Source organism: Salvelinus namaycush, chromosome 31 (genome assembly GCF_016432855.1).
Source record: "Salvelinus namaycush isolate Seneca chromosome 31, SaNama_1.0, whole genome shotgun sequence".
In the NCBI taxonomy this organism is placed as follows: domain Eukaryota; kingdom Metazoa; phylum Chordata; class Actinopteri; order Salmoniformes; family Salmonidae; genus Salvelinus; species Salvelinus namaycush.
The window spans coordinates 26,368,406-26,387,046 of NC_052337.1; the positions used below are offsets into that span (position 1 = coordinate 26,368,406).

Below are 18,641 nucleotides of genomic sequence, written 5' to 3' on the forward strand. Positions count from 1 at the left end.
AGAGAAACGTTTTCCCTCATTTTATTATATTCTGTAAAGGAGCGACCGATTCCCTTGCAATCATGGGGAACCGGGGGATGGAAGACCTTATTCCTCTGGTGAATAAAATGCAAGATGCTTTTTCGGCCATCGGTCAAAATTCTCAGTTGGACCTGCCTCAAATTGCTGTGGTTGGCGGGCAGAGTGCAGGGAAAAGCTCGGTGTTGGAGAACTTCGTTGGGAAGTAAGTGGTTTTGTGTTTTTGGAGTCTCCTAGGCTGCAATAGTTCTTGCACACCTACCCATCCCCATCCTCCCGTTCCATTGACTTGCCTCCAGCCATGAGATTCATTGGATAACTTTAAAATGATATAGAATGTTTTAAATAAAGATGATTTGCTGCAATTGTTGTCTTAGAATCACCAGTCCCTCTTCGAGAGTAGCCATGAGGGAATCTAAACATATTATTTGGTTACATAAAACCTTCCCTGTAGTCCACAGGCTAATTGCTGCAGTATGCACTGGTAGAATACCAAACCAAAATGGACGTTTTGATTTTCTTGTTGGTGCTCCCTATTCTAAAATCATTGTATATATTTATAAACAATATTAATTGCAATAATTCTTGGCGAATTCTTTATTTCCTATATGGTACTGTTTTCAATGTTTGTCAAAGTGCAAATCTACATTACATATAAAATAATCCCTCACTATTTTGCGTTTCCTTTGATATTACAAATAGCCTATTGTATATTGGAGGTTACCAGTTCTTACAGACATCATAAATGTACCGGTTTAATGGGGGTCGAATGGGGTGCGCATTTCCCTCCATTCTCAGTTTTTCCACCTTGCCCTCAGGGCGCATAGCACGTTGGAGGCCACGGCCCCATATGTAGGGCCTTGTAAACACACAATTCCAACAAGAAAGCTTCATGTGTGGTTGTTTTTCAGACAGGTTTTAAATGTTGTCGTTCATTAACCAAACACTCAGACCACAAAAAATATATATTATGTGTATCTGATACACACCTAGTGTGAGATATGAATAGACTACATAACATGTTTTTTGTGGCCAGTTAATTATGTCCTAGTCCCTGTCATAGACCCTCTCACGGAGTTGATGATGGATAAACCGCATATCTCCAGGGACACAACCCCGCTATACTCTGCAGTATGACCTTGCGAAAATACATAGAGAGGGGAGAGAGAGTCGCTCTGAGCCCTTCGTCTTCAGCTCCCCATCCATCTGTTAGTGCTTAGCTAGGCTGCTGCACCCGCTCAGCACCAGGCAATGATACAGATGAAGGATCTTAATTTGATCACTATTTTGTTGCTGAGAATTTTCCTGCACATAGGAAATGCAAACCTGTAGTGTATTCAAGGTTTAAAAAGGCTTCTAAAGTTAGTCATTTCCACTTTAAAATGTCAGACTACATTTTCCCTAACGAAAAATGTGTCAACACCTACAAAAAATCCCCATGAATTATAATCCACATAATATATTTCATGTTGCTGCAGGATTATTATCTCCTACCAAGGCAGGGACATAATACAGCAACTACCCTGAGATTTATTATATGGATTGGGGCATCACGTCCCTTGGCCATTTCCTTGGTCATTCCAGGTCATATCACAACCAAATGTACATTAACTCATTTGGAGATACATTAAAGGTATACTGCAAGATTCTGGAAACCATTTTTATGTCTCTGCGTGCAGCACAAAGGAAGTTAGCATACGCTAGCATACCTATAGACATCCAGTCATTGCGCTAGCGGTAGTAAGAATTGGCTCGCTGTCACGTTCCTGACCTGTTTTCTGTTATTTTTGTATGTGTTTAGTTGGTCAGGGCGTGAGTTTGGGTGGGCATTCTATGTTTTGTGTTTCTATGTTTAGGTCAGGTGTAATTAGCCTTATATGGTTCTCAATCAGGGACAGGTGTTTGACGTTTACTCTGATTGAGAACCATATATAGGTAGGCTGTTCACACTGTTTGTTTGTGGGTGATTGTCTTCCGTGTCTGTGTATGTTGCACCACACGGGACTGTTTCGGTTTGTTTGTTCGTTCGTTTGTTGTAGTCTGTACCTGTTCGTGCGTTCTTCGTGTTATATGTAAGTTCTCATGGTTCAGGTCTGTCTACGTTCGTTTGTTATTTTGTAGTTTGTTGAAGTGTTTTCGGTTTTCGTCTTTACTTTAATAAACATCATTATGTCAAACTATCACGCTGCGCTTTGGTCCAATCCCTACTCCTCCTCTTCTTCCGAAGAGGAGGAGGACAGCCGTTACAGAATCACCCACCTACCAGGGATCAAGCAGCGTGAGAGGAACCAGCAGCAGCGGCCAAAGAACCAGGACTCGTGGACTTGGGAGGAAATATTGGACGGAAAGGGACCCTGGGCTCAACCAGGAGAATATCGCCGCCCCAAAGCTGAGCTGGAGGCAGCGAAAGCAGAGAGGCGGCGTTTCGAGGAGCTAGCTCGGAAGCAGGAGAAGGATCTGGGCTACACTACGTGGGAGGAGATCGACAGGTGGGCGATCAACCCAGGGCGAGTGCCGGAGCCCGCCTGGGATTCTCTGGCGCAGTGCGAGGAGGGATACCGGCGAATGGAGGCAGCACGACGACGCGGTAGGAAGCCTGTGAGTAAACCCCCAAAATTTCTTGGGGGGGGGGCTAAAAGGGAGAGTGGCGAAGTAAGGTAGGAGACCTGCGCCCACTCCCTGTACTTACCGTGGAGAGCGAGAGTACGGGCAGACACTGTGTTACGCAGTAGAACGCATGCTGTCTCCTGTACGTGTGCATAGCCCGGTGCGGGTTATTCCACCTCCCCGCACTGGCAGGGCTAGAATGAGCATTGAGCCAAGTGCCATGAAGCCGGCTCTACATATCTGGCCACCAGTGCGTCTCCTCGGGCCGGCTTACATGGCACCAGCCTTACGCATGGTGTCCCCGGTTCGCCTACATAGCCCGGTGCGGGTTATTCCACCTCCCCGCACTGGTCGGGCGACGGGGAGCATACAACCAGGTAAGGTTGGGCAGGCTCAGTGCTCAAGGGAGCCAGTACGCCTGCACGGTCCGGTATTTCCGGCGCCACCTCCCCGCTCCAGCCCAGTACCACCAGTGCCTACACCACGCACCAGGCTTCCAGTGCGTCTCCAGAGCCCTGTTCCTCCTCCACGCACTCTCCCTGTGGTGCGTGTCTCCAGCCCAGTACCACCAGTGCCTACACCACGTACCAAGCCTCCTGTGTGTCTCCAGAGCCCTGTACGCACTGTTCCTTCTCCCCGTACTCGCCCTGATGTGCGTGCCCTCAGCCCGGTACCACCAGTGCCGGTACCACGCACCAGGCCTATAGTACGCCTTGAGAGTCCAGTGTGCCCTGTTGTTGTTCCCCGCACTAGCCTGATGGTGCGTGTCCTTAGCCCGGTACCTCCAGTTCCGGTACCACGCACCAGGCCTACAGTGCGTCTCAGCCGGCCAGAGTCTGCCGTCTGCCAAGCGGCGCCTGAACTGCCCGTCTGCCAAGCGGCGCCTGAACTGCCCGTCTGCCCAACGCCGTCTGAACTGTCCGTCTGCCAAGCGTCGCATGAACTGCCCGTCGGTACTGAGCCTGCAAAGCCGCCCGTCTGCCATGAGCCTGCAAAGCCGCCCGTCTGCCATGAGCCTACAGAGCCGCCCGTCTGCCATGAGCCTACAGAGCCGTCCGCCAGACAGGAGCCGCTAGAGCCTTCCGCCAGACAGGAGCCGCTAGAGCCTTCCGCCAGACAGGAGCCGCTAAAGCCTTCCGCCAGACAGGAGCAGCCAAAGCCTTCCGCCAGACAGGATCAGCCAGAGCCTTCCGTCAGACATGACCAGCCAGAGCCGTCAGCGAGCCATGACCAGCCAGAGCCGTCAGCGAGCCATGACCAGCCAGAGCCGTCATCCAGCCATGACCAGCCAGAGCCGTCATCCAGCCATGACCAGCCAGAGCCGTCATCCAGCCATGACCAGCCAGAGCCGTCATCCAGCCATGACCAGCCAGAGCCGTCATCCAGCCATGACCAGCCAGAGCCGTCATCCCGCCATGACCAGCCAGAGCCGTCATCCAGCCATGACCAGCCAGAGCCGTCATCCAGCCAGGATCCGCCAGAGCCGTCATCCAGCCAGGATCCGCCAGAGCCGTCACCCAGCCAGGATCCGCCAGAGCCAGCCAGCCAGGATCCATCAGAGCCAGTCAGCCAGGATCCGCCATCCCTCAGTCCGGAGCTGCCGTCCCTCAGTCCGGAGCTGCCGTCCCTCAGTCCGGAGCTGCCGTCCCTCAGTCCGGAGCTGCCGTCCCTCAGTCCGGAGCTGCCCCTTATCCCGGTGCTGCTCCTTATCCCGGTGATGCCCCTTAATTTAGGTGGGGTTATTTGGAGGGTGGTCATTGAGAGGGGGATAAAAAAGCGGGGATTTATTATGGTGGGATGGGGACCACGCCCAGAGCCTGAGCCGCCACCGTGGACAGATGCCCACCCAGACCCTCCCCTAGACTTTTGGTGGTGCGTCCGGAGTTCGCACCTTGAGGGGGGGGTTCTGTCACGTTCCTGACCTGTTTTCTGTTATTTTTGTATGTGTTTAGTTGGTCAGGGCGTGAGTTTGGGTGGGCATTCTATGTTTTGTGTTTCTATGTTTAGGTCAGGTGTAATTAGCCTTATATGGTTCTCAATCAGGGACAGGTGTTTGACGTTTACTCTGATTGAGAACCATATATAGGTAGGCTGTTCACACTGTTTGTTTGTGGGTGATTGTCTTCCGTGTCTGTGTATGTTGCACCACACGGGACTGTTTCGGTTTGTTTGTTCGTTCGTTTGTTGTAGTCTGTACCTGTTCGTGCGTTCTTCGTGTTATATGTAAGTTCTCATGGTTCAGGTCTGTCTACGTTCGTTTGTTATTTTGTAGTTTGTTGAAGTGTTTTCGTCTTTACTTTAATAAACATCATTATGTCAAACTATCACGCTGCGCTTTGGTCCAATCCCTACTCCTCCTCTTCTTCCGAAGAGGAGGAGGACAGCCGTTACACTCGCAAAATTACCTTTAACTTCTACATGCAGTCGCAGAGACATAAAATGGTATCCATGAGTTCCTCGGACTCAGGGTAAGTAGAAAAATGGCTTAATTGCCAGAATCTCGCAGTATCCCTTTAAACATATCATTGCACACTGCAATACATGCTGAATGAAATTAATTTCTGTGCAATTGAATCTGCATCCACCACCAATATGGGATGTGAACGCAAACTTTGCCACATGGTGCAAAGCTAATCTCATTCAGTGATGTTGATTGTTGCTTGGCACCTTTGATTGCTTGATACCCATTACAGATAAACAGTACATGAATAGCTTTCCATTGTTTGTTAACACAGTGCAATGTGAAATATGGGTCAGTCGGAATAATAACCGAGAAAATGGTCTTGTCAGCATCTTAGATGTTGTCGTGATTGAGGTCCACTCCACTGTTAACAGCCCTGTTTAGGCTCCCTTTGCACCAGTCATCAGTATGGTGGGAATTATGGGCAAACCACCCTGACCATCTAATCATTATCTTAAATGTTCTTACTCACTTCCTTCAATAATAGCGCTATAGATAGTCACGTTAACTATGATCATTACATACAGCAATAGTAATGGCATCTTTTTGTAGGTGCCAACAGAGGCGCCGCCATGACTCGTTGACCAAAGCCTATGGGGAAATTAATGTTTTTTTGAAAAAACGCTGAAAATAAGGTCTGTGGTAAACACAGGCTTAGGAGATCTTATATGCTTTGTTCTGTGAGATAATCTCCATCAGCTAACATCACTTTTTGTGAATTTTGAAGCATTTATGTAATCAAAACAAGTCCAAAGTTAACGATGTGCTAACATGTAAAAAATAAAACTACACCTCAGGTCGCAAGCCTTTTCTAGCTACCAGGCTTAGCTTACCTTATCAGACGGACTCAAAGTCTCCTCTGGAAAACATTGTTTGGGAACCAATAAAACTAGCACCATTCCGGCTGAAGGGATATGGTTGCAGACTGGAGGAAAACAATCATTGTGTTTTCGTTCAAGCTGGTAAGCAGAAAGCTAAGCAGAAAGTTGCCAGTCTAGTGTAGCGTAGACTAGTTTTCATGGTCGGCATAGTGACATGAGACATTTTGCGACTAATGTTGTAGTTACATTTCTCTGGCAAACCCTGAAATTTGTAGCTAAAATTGTTGGCATTAAGTAGGAGTAGGGGATAATGTAATGTCAGTCTGCTCTTCCTGACCAGCTGCACTGACGTCACCTGGGTCTTCTTGATCACAGGCTACTGCCACACCCCCTCCCTGCTGTTTTCTATTGTGTAGTTATTCCCCCCGCAAGGCAAACCAACAACCGAAATGTCAGTATAGAGACAAAGTGGAGTCGCAATTCAACGGCTCAGACACAAGACGTATGTGGCAGGGTCTACAGACAATCACGGACTACAAAATTAAAACCAGCCACGTCGCGGACACCGATTTCTTGCTTTCAGACAAACTAAACACCTTCTTTCCCCGCTTTGAGGATAATACTGTACAGTGCCACGAGGTGGCCCGCTACCAAGGACTGTGGGCTCTCCTTCTCCGTGGCCAACGTGAGTAAGGCATTTAAACTTGCAAGGCTGCCGGCGCAGACGGCATCCCTAGCCGCGTCCTCAGAGCATGTGCAGACTAGCTGGCTGGTGTGTTTACGGACATATTCAATCTCTCCCGATCCCAGTCTGCTGTCCCCACATGCTTTAAAATGGCCACCATTGTTCCTGTACCCAAGAAGGCAAAGATAACTGAACTAAATGACTATCGCCCATTGGCACTCACTTCTGTCATCATGAAGTGCTTTGAGAGACTAGTCAAGGATCATATCAGCTCCACCTTACCTGTCACAATAGACCCACTTCAATTTTCTTACCGCCCCAATAGGTCCACAGATGATGCAATCGCCATAACACTGCACACTGCCCTATAACATCTGGACAAGAGGAATACCTATGTAAGAATGCTGGTCATTGACTATAGCTCAGTATTCAACACCATAGTACTCTCAAGCTCATCATTAAGCTAGAGGCCCTGGGTCTCAACCCCGACCTGTGAAATTGTGTCCTGGACTTCCTGACGGGCCGCCCCCAGGTGGTGAAGGTAGGAAACAACATCTCTAATTCGCTGATCTTCAACACTGGGGACCCACAAGGGTGCATGCTCAGCCCCCTCCTGTACTCCCTGTTCACCCATGACTGCATGGTCATGCAATCCTCCAAATCAATCATCAAGTTTGCAGATGACACAACAGTAGTAGGCTTGATCACCAACAATGACGAGACAGCCTACAGGGAGGAGGTGAAGGCCCTCGGAGTGTGGTGTCAGCAAAACAACCTCTCACTCAACGTTAACAAAACAAAGGAGATAATCGTGGACTTCAGGAAACAGCAGAGGGAGCACCCCCCATCCACATCGACGGGACAGCAGTGGAGAAGGTGGAACGTTTTAAGTTCCTTGGTGTACACATCACGGACAAACTGAAATGGTCTACCCACACAGACAGTGTGGTGAAGAAGGCACAACAGTGCCTCTTCAACCTCAGAAGGTTGAAGAAATTTGGCTTGTCACCTAAAACCCTCACGAACTTTTACAGATGCACAATTGAGAGCATCCTGTCGGGCTGCATCACCGCCTGATACAGCAACTGTACCGCCCACAACCACAAGGATCTCCAGAGGGTGGTGCGGTCTGCACAACGCATCACTGGGGGCAAACTACCTGCTCTTCAGGACACAAACAGCACCCGATGTCACAAGAAGGCCAAAAAGATAATGAAGGACAACAACCACCCGAGCCACTCCCTGTTCACCCTGTTACCATCCAGAAGGCAAGGTCAGTACAGGTGCATCAAAACTGGGACCGAAAGACTGAAAAACAGATTCTATCTCAAGGCCATCAGACTGTTAAACAGCCATCACTAACACAGAGAGGCTGCTGCCTACATACAGACTTGAAATCATTGGACACTTTAATAAATGGATCACTAGTCACTTTAATAATACTACTTTAATAATGTTTACATATCTTGCATTTCTCATATATATATGTACAGTGGGGCAAAAAAGTATTTAGTCAGCCACCAATTGTGCAAGTTCTCCCACTTAAAAAGATGAGAGAGGCCTGTAATTTTCATCATAGGTACACTTCAACTATGACAGACAAAATTAGAAAAAAAAATCCAGAAAATCACATTGTAGGATTTTTAATGAATTTATTTGCAAATTATGGTGGAAAATAAGTATTTGGTCACCTACAAACAAGCAAGATTTCTGGCCCTCACAGACCTGTAACTTATTCTTTAAGAGGCTCCTCTGTCCTCCACTCGTTACCTGTATTAATGGCACCTGTTTGAACTTGTTATCAGTATAAAAGACACCTGTCCACAACCTCAAACAGTCACACTCCAAACTCCACTATGGCCAAGACCAAAGAGCTGTCAAAGGACACCATAAACAAAATTGTAGACCTGCACCAGGCTGGGAAGACTGAATCTGCAATAGGTAAGCAGCTTGGTTTGAAGAAATCAACTGTGGGAGCAATTATTAGGAAATGGAAGACATACAAGACCACTGATAATCTCCCTCGATCTGGGGCTCCACGCAAGATGTCACCCCGTGGGGTCAAAAGGATCACAAGAACGGTGAGCAAAAATCCCAGAACCACACGGCGGGACCTAGTGAATGACCTGCAGAGAGCTGGGACCAAAGTAACAAAGCCTACCATCAGTAACACACTACACCGCCAGGGACTCAAATCCTGCAGTGCCAGACGTGTCCCCCTGCTTAAGCCAGTACATGTCCAGGCCCGTCTGAAGTTTGCTAGAGAGCATTTGGATGATCCAGAAGAAGATTGGGAGAATGTCATATGGTCAGATGAAACCAAAATAGAACTTTTTGGTAAAAACTCAACTCGTCGTGTTTGGAGGACAAAGAATGCTGAGTTGCATCCAAAGAACACCATACCTACTGTGAAGCATGGGGGTGGAAACATCATGCTTTGGGGCTGTTTTTCTGCAAAGGGACCAGGACGACTGATCCGTGTAAAGGACAGAATGAATGGGGCCATGTATCGTGAGATTTTGAGTGAAAACCTCCTTCCATCAGCAAGGGCATTGAAGATGAAACGTGGCTGGGTCTTTCAGCATGACAATGATCCCAAACACACCGCCCGGGCAACGAAGGAGTGGCTTCGTAAGAAGGATTTCAAGGTCCTGGAGTGGCCTAGCCAGTCTCCAGATCTCAACCCCATAGAAAATCTTTGGAGGGAGTTGAAAGTCCGTGTTGCCCAGCAACAGCCCCAAAACATCACTGCTCTAGAGGAGATCTGCATGGAGGAATGGGCCAAAATACCAGCAACAGTGTGTGAAAACCTTGTGAAGACTTACAGAAAACGTTTGACCTCTGTCATTGCCAATAAAGGGTATATAACAAAGTATTGAGATAAACTTTTGTTATTGACCAAATACTTATTTTCCACCATAATTTGCAAATAAATTCATTAAAAATCCTACAATGTGATTTTCTGGAATTTTTTTTCTCATTTTGTCTGTCATAGTTGAAGTGTACATATGATGAAAATTCCAGGCCTCTCTCATCTTTTTAAGTGGGAGAACTTGCACAATTGGTGGCTGACTAAATACTTTTTTGCCCCACTGTATATACTGTATTTTATACCATCTATTGCATCTGGCCTATGCCGCTCTGTCATTGCTCATCCATATATTTATGTATATATTCTTATTCCTTTACTTAGAGTTGTGTGTATTGGGTAGTTGTTGTGGAATTGTTAGATTACTTGTTAGATATCGCTGCACTGTCGGAACTAGAAGCACAAGCATTTCACTACACTCACAATAACATCTGCTAACCATGTGTATGTGACCATTAAATTTGATTTGATTAGATTTTTGACACAGTCTCTCCCACTGTCAATCCTACTCTCACTGAAACAATCATTTAATGCTCTCTCTACTGGGGCCTTGCTGTAATCTGTTGGCCTTTGGATTTTTAATAGAAACTATCAGCGTGTAGCAGGGACAGGGCTCATTTTGTAGATGCAGACAGAGACACTCTCTGTCTGTCTGGATGTGTGGACATACAGAGTACCCTTCTGTTGGCACTGGGGTTTCCTGATAACTTGGAGAACATCAGACAATGTTGTGTCAGTCCATTCACTCCCCTGACCCCGTGGTGTCATCATTGGCATTACAGGGAACTGTTGAAACACTGAGAGATTAGAGGAGTGAGAGAGAGATTAAGGCCACAGGGTATTATGAAAGTAACATCTCTGTCATGAGAGGTACATAATGCTGTCACAATAATTACATGATATAGGATGGAAATAGTGATGACAGCTTGTAACACTGACTTTATACAACCATGACAACAATCATAGATTTTTGCTGATCTCAATTATGAGTTTCATCTTGCATTCAGATATACTGTAGAGGCACATTTGACCATTTCCCATTTAGATTTTGTCATTCCTCAATGTATGTCCTTGATATGCTGACTTGCAGGAGATGTAAAATGACTATTCATCAAACAGTCATAGCACTAGTTCAATTCTCTGTACACCATAGTGGAATATTCAGTATACATTACTCACAAATCAATACAAGAGAAAAATAAACAATATCTTTGTAATAATAGCACATAGCAGGTCTGGTTATGAGTTAACTCATAATGACTGTAGTCCTCATCATTATCCCCCGAGCACAGCCTCCCAGCAGTGATATTTCTGGTGGGTGTGACAGCCTTTGGTTTGGTGAGATGCTCTGTGAATTACAAGTACACATAACACAAAGTCACTTATATGAAAGGCAAATGGCACTATTAGGATTTGGATATTTGTCCTTGTCCTGTCCTTAGCCCCAGACCCCTGTGCTGCCGTAAGGGAACAGCATCGCAGTAGAGACGTGACACACTATAATGCAATACAGTTTGTGTCAGACACAAAATGGCCTCCCAGTGTATTTCCTGGAAGCTGCCGGACCTCATATCCGTCAATCATGTCCTTCTGGGCTCTGATTGGCATGCTGAGCCTTGGTTTTTCACAGCCATTGGCTGATTTCAGGGGAGAAGATGACAGGTGTCCCTAAATCAATGCGCACTTCCTCCTTTCTCTCGCTCTCGCTCTCTCCCTCTCCATCTCCTCCTATGTGTTTAATTAGCACAGAACCACCAGCATCACAGAGCAGGGCCCTGCACTAGCTCCCAGACTCTGACACAGAAGTCAAACAGCTGGGGGACATGTGGCCCATACTTCGGTAGAAGTCTCAGTTAAATCTCTGATCCAGGGCAAGGTTTCCTTTTCTAGTCTTAATAATTAGGACCAGGACATCTGGATAAATCTGATCACAGACCAGTTTATAGAGGAGTACCACCACCACCACTATAACTGGATTCCTATATGATTTTATCCATTGGTGGTAATACTCTAGGTATAAGGTGCATTCGGAAAGTTTTCAGAGCCCTACACTTTTTCCACATTGTGTTACGTTACAGCCTTATTCTAAAATTGATTTTAAAAAATGTTTTACTCATCAATCTACACGCAATACCCCATAACCTGAAAACAGGTTTTTATTAAGAATAAAAAACAGAAATACCTTTATGTAAGTATTCAGACCCTTTGCTATGAGACTTGAAATTGAGCTCAGGTGCATCCTGTTTCCATTGATCATCCTTGATATGTTTCTACAACTTGATTGGAGTCCACCTGTGGTAAATTCAATTGATTAGACATGATTTGGAAAGGCACACACCTGTCTATATAAGGTCCCACAGTTGACAGTGTATGTCAGAGCAAAAACCAAGCCATGAGGTCGAAGGAATTGTCCTTAGACCTCCGAGACACGATCGTGTCGAGGTACAGATCTGGGGAAGTGTACCAACAAATTTTTTCAGCATTGAAGGTCCCCAAGAACACAGTGGCCTCCATCATTCTTAAATGGAAGAAGTTTGGACTCTTCGTAGATATGGCCGTCCGGCCAAACTGAGCAATTGGGGGAGAAGGACCTTGGTCAGGGAGGTGACCAAGAACCCAATGATCACTCTGACAGAGCTCCAGAGTTCCTCTGTTGAGATGGGAGAACCTTCCAGAAGGACAACCATCTCTGCAGCACTCCACCAATCAGGCATTTATGGTAGTGGCCAGACAGAAGCCACTCCTCAGTAAAAGGCATATGTCAGCCCGCTTGGAGTTTGCCAAAAGGCACCTAAAGGACAGACCATGGGAAACAAGATTCTCTGGTTTGATGAAACCAAGATTGAACTCTTTGGCCTGAATGCCAAGCATCACGTCTGGAGGAAAACTGGCACCATGCCTACGGTGAAGTATGGTGGTGGCAGCACCATGCTGTGGGGATGTTTTTCAGTGGCAGAGACTGGGAGACTAGTCAGGATCGAGGGAAAGATGAACGGAGCAAAGTACAGAGAGATCCCATATGAAAACCTGCTCCAGAGCGCTCAGAACCTCAGACTGGGGCGAAGGTTCACCTTCCATCAGGACAATGACCCTAAGCACACACCGACAACACAGGCGTGGCTTCTGGACAAGTCTCTGAATGTCCTTGAGTGGCCCAGCCAGAGCCCGGACTTGAACCTGATTGAACATCTCTTGAGAGACGCTCCCCATACAACCTGACAAAGCTTGAGATCATCTGCAGAGAAGAATAGGATTAACCAAGCTTGCCAAGCTTGTAGCGTTATACTCGAGGCTGTAATCACTGCCAAAAGTGCTTCAACAATGTACTGAGTAAAGGGTCTAAATACTTATGTAAATGTGATATTTCAGTGTTTTATTTTTACAAAATCTGCAAAAAATTTCTGAAAACCTGTTTTTGCTTTGTAATTATGGGGTATTGTGTGTAGATTGATGAGGAGAAACATTTTTATTAATCCATTTTAGAATAAGGCTGTAACGTAACAAAATGTGGAAAAAGTCAAGGGGTCTGAATACTTTCCAAATGCATGGTATAAAGAATACTATTGAAATCAGATGATTGTAAGATGACAAACTGTGCATATCCCGTGTTCAATCGAACAAAATAAAACTCACATATTACTGTTTGATGGCATCAAGGCAGGCTTCAAATCAAGTGAATACTTTCTAATATAGGGGAAGCTGCTGTCAGAACTAAACCCCAAAGAGATGCGTTTGGGCAGAATCAATAAAGTATGATTAGGAGGTGCAAGGCTGGAGAACAGTGATTGTTCCACATAGTGAACCGACAACAATATCCATAAAACTTAATTATGGAGAATGTAGGAGGCAGGCTGCATTGTGGCCACCAGACAAACAAACAAAGGAATCATCACTCACCAGGAAGCTCGTAGTGGAGACGTCACACATACTGTTATCCTATCACGGTGGCCCCTGAGAGGACCTAATGTGCCTAAGGGACAGGTGGGAACAGACACCAGTTATAAACATCATGGTGCGATTCCTCCGACAGTTGATACCTCAATGATTAGTTAAATTTTTCCCTAATATCTCACATGCCCCTCTCACATGCTGCTTTCAGGACCTAGGAGAGCTCTTCAGAGGAATGACACACAACAGCAAACCCACAATAGCAACTCAATCAGGGAGTACTGCTGTAGACAGACTATCACTGTGATCTCTGTGCCCACTTTGTCACCTGGGGGTTTCAAGACCCTGCAACAATACTAAGACTTTAAAGGTACTGTACGTTTAGATCAGCATGAATGTGCAAGTGAGCTCTAGCTTTTGTCTATTATAGTCACTTAGATAATATTGCTCTAGATATATGCCTCATCGTCAAATATCCAAATAAATTATTAATTGATGTGAATATCTTTTACTCAGATCTCAGATTTCTCCAATTTCTACTGATGCAGCTGTTCTAGGTCAAAGAAGTGCTTACTGCATAGTAGGTTGCACTGTTCTCTGGAGAACCCCGTTTAAGAACCCACCTTTACTAGAGTGCTGGTGCTTGCAGCATTTAGCACATCAGACTAGAATACTTACCTAGGATAGTCTCTTTTGCAGCATAGGATTCCTCTCATTTACTGATGAGGCAAAAAAAAAAACTCTACTGGTTCAATCCAAGAGACTATTATTGCAGGGTGGAACGATATGAAATAATATGAAGAATGCAAAATGCTAGGGATTATCTGTATCCCAACAAAAGAAGAACAGTATGGCCTGGAGTATGGTCCCTAGTGAGTATGCTCCCTCTTTTTCTAATGCTAATTGTAGTTTGTGAGAGTGGAGAGATACTGTAGTGTAAAAATATATCCCTTTACTGACTGACTGACACGCATAGATGAGGGGCTACACGCTGGCTGGTGCTGCTGGGAAGTATAGTCTAATTTGGTGATTTATTGATGATCAGCATTGTTTTATGTTATCCCATTGAGAGATTTATCACTGTATTTTCACTTAATTTATCGTCTCATTTATGTCTGCCTATTATTGTTGATGAAGGGTGGGCCCAGTTTTACAGTTGATGAAGGATGGGCCTAGTTTTACAGTTGATGAAGGGTGGGCCTAGTTCTACAGTTGATGAAGGGTGGGCCTAGTTCTACAGTTGATGAAGGGTGGGCCTAGTTCTACAGTTGATGAAGGGTGGGCCTAGTTCTACAGTTGATGAAGGGTGGGCCTAGTTCTACAGTTGGCTATGCTTTGTGTACAATATTGTTTTTAGGATAGCTGATAGAAGCAGTTGTATAATTTTTTGTTGATTGTGAAATAATTCTGGTGTGATTAGCAAAAAAAAAGATGGGGGGGATAGAAACTAGGGAATGAGGTGAGAGCAAGAGTGTGAGGAAAGAGAGAGAGAGAGAGTAGCTGCATGAGCTGCCCTAACTGACACTGCTCAAAGAGATTACCTCTATTCTGTGAGTCTACACTGCAGCTCACCAACATGCCCTCTCATTGGCTCCCACTCCTGCTTTAATCTGGGCGCCCACCATCGGCCAAGAATGAACCGTTTCATCACTACAATGACTGTACTCTGGAGGTGTACAAGTCGACAAAAACAACGAATCTCAGCCACTAAGGCTGTTGCCTGGGAGATGCAATTGCTTTTCCTAGTTATCTTATTCATCATAGCGTGACTGCAATTGCTGCACACAGTGGATCAGGATTAGATGACATTTTATAGTCTGTTGTAAATTTAAAACTGAGGATTGCAATTATTAGACCATGCCTAATACAGTGTCAGTAATGGCACGAGGTCCACAGACCTGGTCATTTAAAGCACTATGGCATTCTAATGTTTTTCACCCAGTTGGCTCAGTATGTTGGAGCATTGTGTTTGTAACATTAAAGTTGTGGGTTCAAGTCCCACCGGGACCATGTGCTCTGAATATGTGTTTACACTAGGTCAGTTTAGATACATGTATGTTATGTTGTTATGAAGTTGTTATGTCAATCAATGAGAGGGAAACCAATGGAGTGGAAATGGTCTGACGGCTATTGGAAGAAAATGCACCATTGCTCTTTTGCTATTCCTCTCAAAGACTCTGGCTAAGAAGCTGAAAGTCAGAGAATAACATAGTCCTCTCAGGGTTTCCGCTAAGCAAGACATAGTATGTTCACATGTGCATGCATGCTTTGGAATGTGTGTGTGTGTGTGTGTGTGTGTGTGTGTGTGTGTGTGTGTGTGTGTGTGTGTGTGTGTGTGTGTGTGTGTGTGTGTGTGTGTGTGTGTGTGTGTGTGTGTGTGTGTGCACAGTAAATATGTGTAAGTCAATGATGCTCTGCTGCAGCTGCCTGGCACGTTGCCAGTGCTGGACAGGTTTGTTGACCGTGTTTGTGTGTACGAATGTGTGAGAATTGAGAGTGTATGGCAGAGAGTGATTGCACTGTAAGGTGTGCCCAAACAAGGCTGGGTAGACAAGGTAAAGTGCTGTAGCTATGTGACATTCTGCTATCTCAATTTCTTTCGCTCTCACTCTATCACTCCCTCTGTGTCTCTCCTTGTTTATTTCTCTCTCTTTGTTTCACTGTCTTGTCATGTGCCTCTGTCTGTTTCTCTCTCCATCTGCATCTCTCCCTCCCTCTATCTCCCCTGCCTGTCTCTCATTTCTCTCTCTCTACCCCCTCCCTCTATCTCTGCTGCTTGTCTCTCATTTCTCTCTCTACCCCCTCCCTCTATCTCCCCTGCTTGTCTCTCATTTCTCTCTCTCTACCCCCTCCCTCTATCTCCGCTGCTTGTCTCTCATTTCTCTCTCTCTACCCCCTCCCTCTATCTCCCCTGCTTGTCTCTCTCACTCTCTTTCCTCTCCTTAGTCTGTGTTGTTGCTCTGTCTGGAGAGGTTGTGTCCTCCTGGTTTGTTGCCACGTGAATGGGCGTATGTGACAGGCACTGTCTCTCAGCAGGGGAAAGGGGAGGAGGGGGTGGAAGGGGGATGGGGAGGAATGAGGGGGAGGGGATGGGTCTCCCAGTTGGATGGGTGGACTGTCCATCATCACAGCTGCCCACAGGTGACTGGGGAGAGGAGAGGAGGGGATGGTCGAGGGTGGAGGAGAGATGCAGGCTGGGGTGGGGTGGGGTGTGGGATAGGATGATGGAATGAGTCATGGACTGTCCATCATCACAGCTGCCCACAGGTGACTGGGGAGAGGAGAGGAGGGGATGGGAGAGGGTGGAGGAGAGATGCAGGCTGGGGTGGGGTGGGGTGTGGGATAGGACGATGGAATGAGTCATGGACTGTCCATCATCACAGCTGCCCACAGGTGACTGGGGAGAGGAGAGGAGGGGATGGGAGAGGGTGGAGGAGAGATGCAGGCTGGGGTGGGGTGGGGTGTGGGATAGGACGATGGAATGAGTCATGGACTGTCCATCATCACAGCTGCCCACAGGTGACTGGGGAGAGGAGAGGAGAGGAGGGGATGGGAGAGGGTGGAGGAGAGATGCAGGCTGGGGTGGGGTGGGGTGGGGGATAGGACGATGGAATGAGTCATGCGCATTGTTCACTCACTCCTCGACTGGATTTTTCCCTGCAGTCACATGACAGGCTCTTCATGTGGTGAATTATTTTCAGCATTGCGACATGATGTTGTGTGCATGGGTACTATATGTACATGCATCCATCCGTTCTTGCTCACTTGCGCAAGTATGTAGCATGTACAGTATGATGTGTGTGGTGGATACCCCAGGCACCATGCCTTGCCTTGAGTCATCCCTCCAGCCATAGCATTGATGAATGGTGTTTGGGATAGAGAGGGAGATGTAGTGGTGTGGTAGCCTGGTTGGCAGTCTGTTTAGCTTTTCTTTGTGCTTTGGCACATGATATGGAGTACAAAGAGTGGAATGTTAGCTAAAGAGACTGGCAACCAGGCTAGTGGTGTGGTATGTGTGACAGGGTCTGGTTGGTTCGTGCCGGCTGCGCCTATCTGGCTAGTCCATATGGTGGCGTTTGGGGAAGGCGGAGTGGAGAAGGGGGAGAGGAGACCTGCAGTTTGGGCCATCTGTCCCATACAAGGTGTTACTAGAGGAGAGGAAGGTGCAGAGAGAGCCAGGCTCACACCCCAACAGGAGAGAGACAGCACACAGGAAATTGATTTTACACAGTAGGAAATAGAACTGTTTTTGACTAGACAGTGCTGCCAATGCTTTATCTGTTAATCTCTGTTCAGGTAGTGATATGAAATAGATAATATCATTAAATGATTGTAATGACATAGGTTAGGTGTGTGTGTGAACAGTCAGTAGCAGCCTACACACTCACAGCTTACACTTACAGGACATCATGAGATTCTATCCGAGTGCATGTCCCTACTAGACCCCTGTTGTTGATCCAAATGTGTAAGTGAATTAGCTAAGACTAGTGTGAGGTCAGCTGGTAATGTAGCAGTATACATGGAAACACCACCACCAGAGGAACTACTGTTGTTACGTAATATAGTGTTCTCAGAATCATCCAGAAGAAAACACAGATACAATGTTCTGAGACACACAGATGCACGCACGGACGCACACACACACACACCCACACACACCCACACACACACACACACCCACACACACACACACACACACACACACACACACACACACACACACACACACACACACACACACACACACACACACACACACACACACACACACACACACACACACACACACACACACACACACTCAGCCACTTCGGGAGCACATTGTGTATCATACTATGTGCATATTTCCAGTTTCACAGATAGCTGGAGGCAGATGAAGAGACACTCATATATCTCTCTTTTTCTCTCTGCCTCTTTCTGGGCAATTGTCTGTGCTGTTGCATGTTGGAGAGTCCAAACTTAACAAGACGGGTCAATGGAGGCCAACAGTCAACAACTCTCTGAGAGCTCTGTTGTAACGAACCTCTGAAACAATACAGCTCTTGAATCTAAAGCACACTAAAAGACTGACAAAGGATTCCCTTCAAAACAACCAAGAGCTCTTTGATCAGAGATGGCCAAAGGCACTTCAGGCTGCCTGTCTTAACATTCCATCTGTGTGGATACAAACACTGTAAGCTAAATTAGCCTAAATGTGTGGATGTGTAAAGCCACCAGATCATCCAGAATTAGTCAATCTAATTCATTAGCTCATAGAAAGTGGGACTGCAAGACAAATTCAAGGTGAAAATC

General features: G+C 46.3%; 1 protein-coding gene across 1 annotated transcript in view; it reads left to right on the forward strand.

The window, feature by feature from the left end:
• The first annotated feature begins 62 nt into the window (after positions 1–62).
• LOC120026051 (dynamin-1) overlaps positions 63–18,641 on the forward strand; it is a 79,370-nt gene continuing 60,791 nt past the window's right edge. Inside the window, exon 1 of the mRNA XM_038970835.1 lies at positions 63–223. Coding sequence (XP_038826763.1) covers positions 63–223 — 161 coding nt within the window. The remainder of the gene's footprint in view (positions 224–18,641) is intronic.